Here is a 2,139-nt window from a genome sequence, read left to right on the forward strand (position 1 = left end):
GCTCTTGGTAATGATCAATCGCTTTACGAACGCATGTTTTTGCATCAGTCAAGAAGATTGTACAAGAGATTCCCTCTAGTTATTTGATATTTTGCATAGCATTTCCGATGAAGTTAGAAACTCTTCTTCTCATGTTTGCGCTTTGATTGCTTCGAACAGTAAAAAAAGTTACCGAAACCTCAACCTTTTATGAGTCAGGAATAGACAACAGTTTAATAATTTTTTTCATAAGGATTTAAGGCTTCCAGATGGAGATGCTCATGATTGAGGCGGTCTTGTTTCTTTCTGGTATCGTGGTCCAGGGAAGCGGCAGAAGGCCTGGTAAGGAAATATGTTGTGCACTTTCGACAAATATTCTAACTGGAATTGCTAAATGCAAGCTGCGTTCCTATAAGGTAAGACAAAATATTCAATTTAGTGATAGAAAAGCTTACTACAGTACATCTCGGACAGTTTGAATTATTTTAAGATAAGAGGTAATTTCAACAAGGAGGCTGCAGAGTACATCTTCTTTGCCACAATTGAAGAGTTCTTCAAAAATAAAAAAATAAAAAATTTTAGTAATGAAGCAATAGAACACATTTTTTCGGGCTCTTTCATGTGATAAACTTATACCGAAAGTTGGGAGAACACGAGAAAAGCTCATAAATCACGAGCCTTCGGCTCGTAATTTATGAGCGTTCCACGTGTTTTCCCAACTTCCCGCGTGTCTTTGTCTCCTTATAGAGCCCGAAAACAATCACTTGCGTTCTATTGCTTTATTACGTAACATACTACATGTGGGCTCCACGACCTCAAAAAAGCATCCGCTTGGAAACTGAATGACCAATCAGAGGATGCGTACTATGTTCATTATGTTGTAAAGGGGATTCAGTTTCTTTTAAATTTATATAAGATTAGCTCCATAATTTCTCAACTTTTCCAGAGGGGTGGATCATTCTAATCCTTGACATTCTTTGACGCATTTTTGCGCCAATTCATAAATCACAATTTGTTGCTATTTCATTTGCAGAGGATTGAAAATGTGATAAACCCTTTGGCATGGATAATGGCAACGTAAAGAACAGCGAGATCACTGCCTCATCTCAATGGGATGGCAATCACGCTGCCAATCAGGGAAAACCGAGCTACAAGAAAAACGGTCTCTTACAAGGGGGTTGGTCAGCTCACACAAATGATGTCAAGCAATGGCTCCTATTTGATCTCATCAACAAGTTTAACAGGGTGGCGCGAATTGCAGCACAAGGAAGAAATGCAGCTGATCAGTGGGTGACCAAATACATGCTGCAGTTCCGAGTGATGATGGAGTGCACTTCCAATTTCATCGGGAAGAAGGAAAAGCTACGCACAGGGTGAGTCCAAAGTTTTTACAGTAAGGAACCATAATGCAGAGTTAATGCAGAGTTCATCATTGTAACCTCAAGCGTCACCCACATGACCTCTAATTGATATTTTTAACATCATATATATTTAAACTCCCTTATTGTCTGTCATATATTGTATATTTAACAGCTATTCCACGAAGGTGGGGCTCCTTTTACTGAATAACCCTCAAGACGAAGTCAAGGAGATTATTCAACAATGTTCACTGAACATAATCGTTTTAGTAGAGTTGATCTGATGCTTTCCAATGCTGTTGTAAATTCGTTTTTGTTGTGGAGACCATTCTGTTACAATTGTTATTATTACTCGTATCGAGATAAGTAGCCAGCTTCCACCGGAATTTAAGACGTTTATTTAATTAAATCATAAAAAAACTTCATTTTTTCCTTAAAAAATGGTTACGTCAAACATGGAAGCATATTTTGTGCTCTTCAGAACTGTATTTTGTTCGATGGCGTTAACCACTTCCTATCCCACACTGACAAAATGCGGAGCACCCGTTTGAAATTTTAGCGCTCACCTCCCGCGAGGTGACTATAGTGAGATATGACGCAATCCTCGACCAATCAGAGTGCGCGCGTCCCTGAATACACTGGAGCAATTAAACTTAGTAAATCTAGCCAGGATTAGGTTTTGAATCAATAAATTTTTCCTTTTAAACATACATACATACTTTATTTAAAGTGCCCATAATGTCAAAAAACGTTTTTCGCTCATCTAATTCTACATTTCACCAAATGAACTTCTGCAAACAAA

At 38.2% G+C, this 2,139-nt stretch overlaps 1 protein-coding gene across 1 annotated transcript; it reads left to right on the forward strand.

The window, feature by feature from the left end:
• The first annotated feature begins 870 nt into the window (after window positions 1–870).
• LOC148719378 (uncharacterized) lies at window positions 871–1,762 on the forward strand. Its single transcript, XM_088740951.1, has 2 exons — window positions 871–1,352; window positions 1,513–1,762. The coding sequence occupies exons 1-2, from the start codon at window positions 1,042–1,044 to the stop codon at window positions 1,619–1,621; spliced, it is 420 nt and encodes a 139-aa protein (XP_088597077.1). The 5' UTR covers window positions 871–1,041; the 3' UTR covers window positions 1,622–1,762.
• Window positions 1,763–2,139: the final 377 nt, after the last annotated feature.

This window comes from Stylophora pistillata, chromosome 12 (genome assembly GCF_964205215.1).
Source record: "Stylophora pistillata chromosome 12, jaStyPist1.2, whole genome shotgun sequence".
NCBI lineage: Eukaryota > Metazoa > Cnidaria > Anthozoa > Scleractinia > Pocilloporidae > Stylophora > Stylophora pistillata.

Excerpts from the sequence above, each read along its gene's own strand:
- LOC148719378 (XM_088740951.1), top strand. The coding sequence starts at position 1,042 with ATGGATAATGGCAACGTAAAGAACAGCGAGATCACTGCCTCATCTCAA. Across the intron at positions 1,353-1,512 it reads AAGGAAAAGCTACGCACAGG|CTATTCCACGAAGGTGGGGC; the intron begins GTGAGTCCAAAG and ends TATATTTAACAG.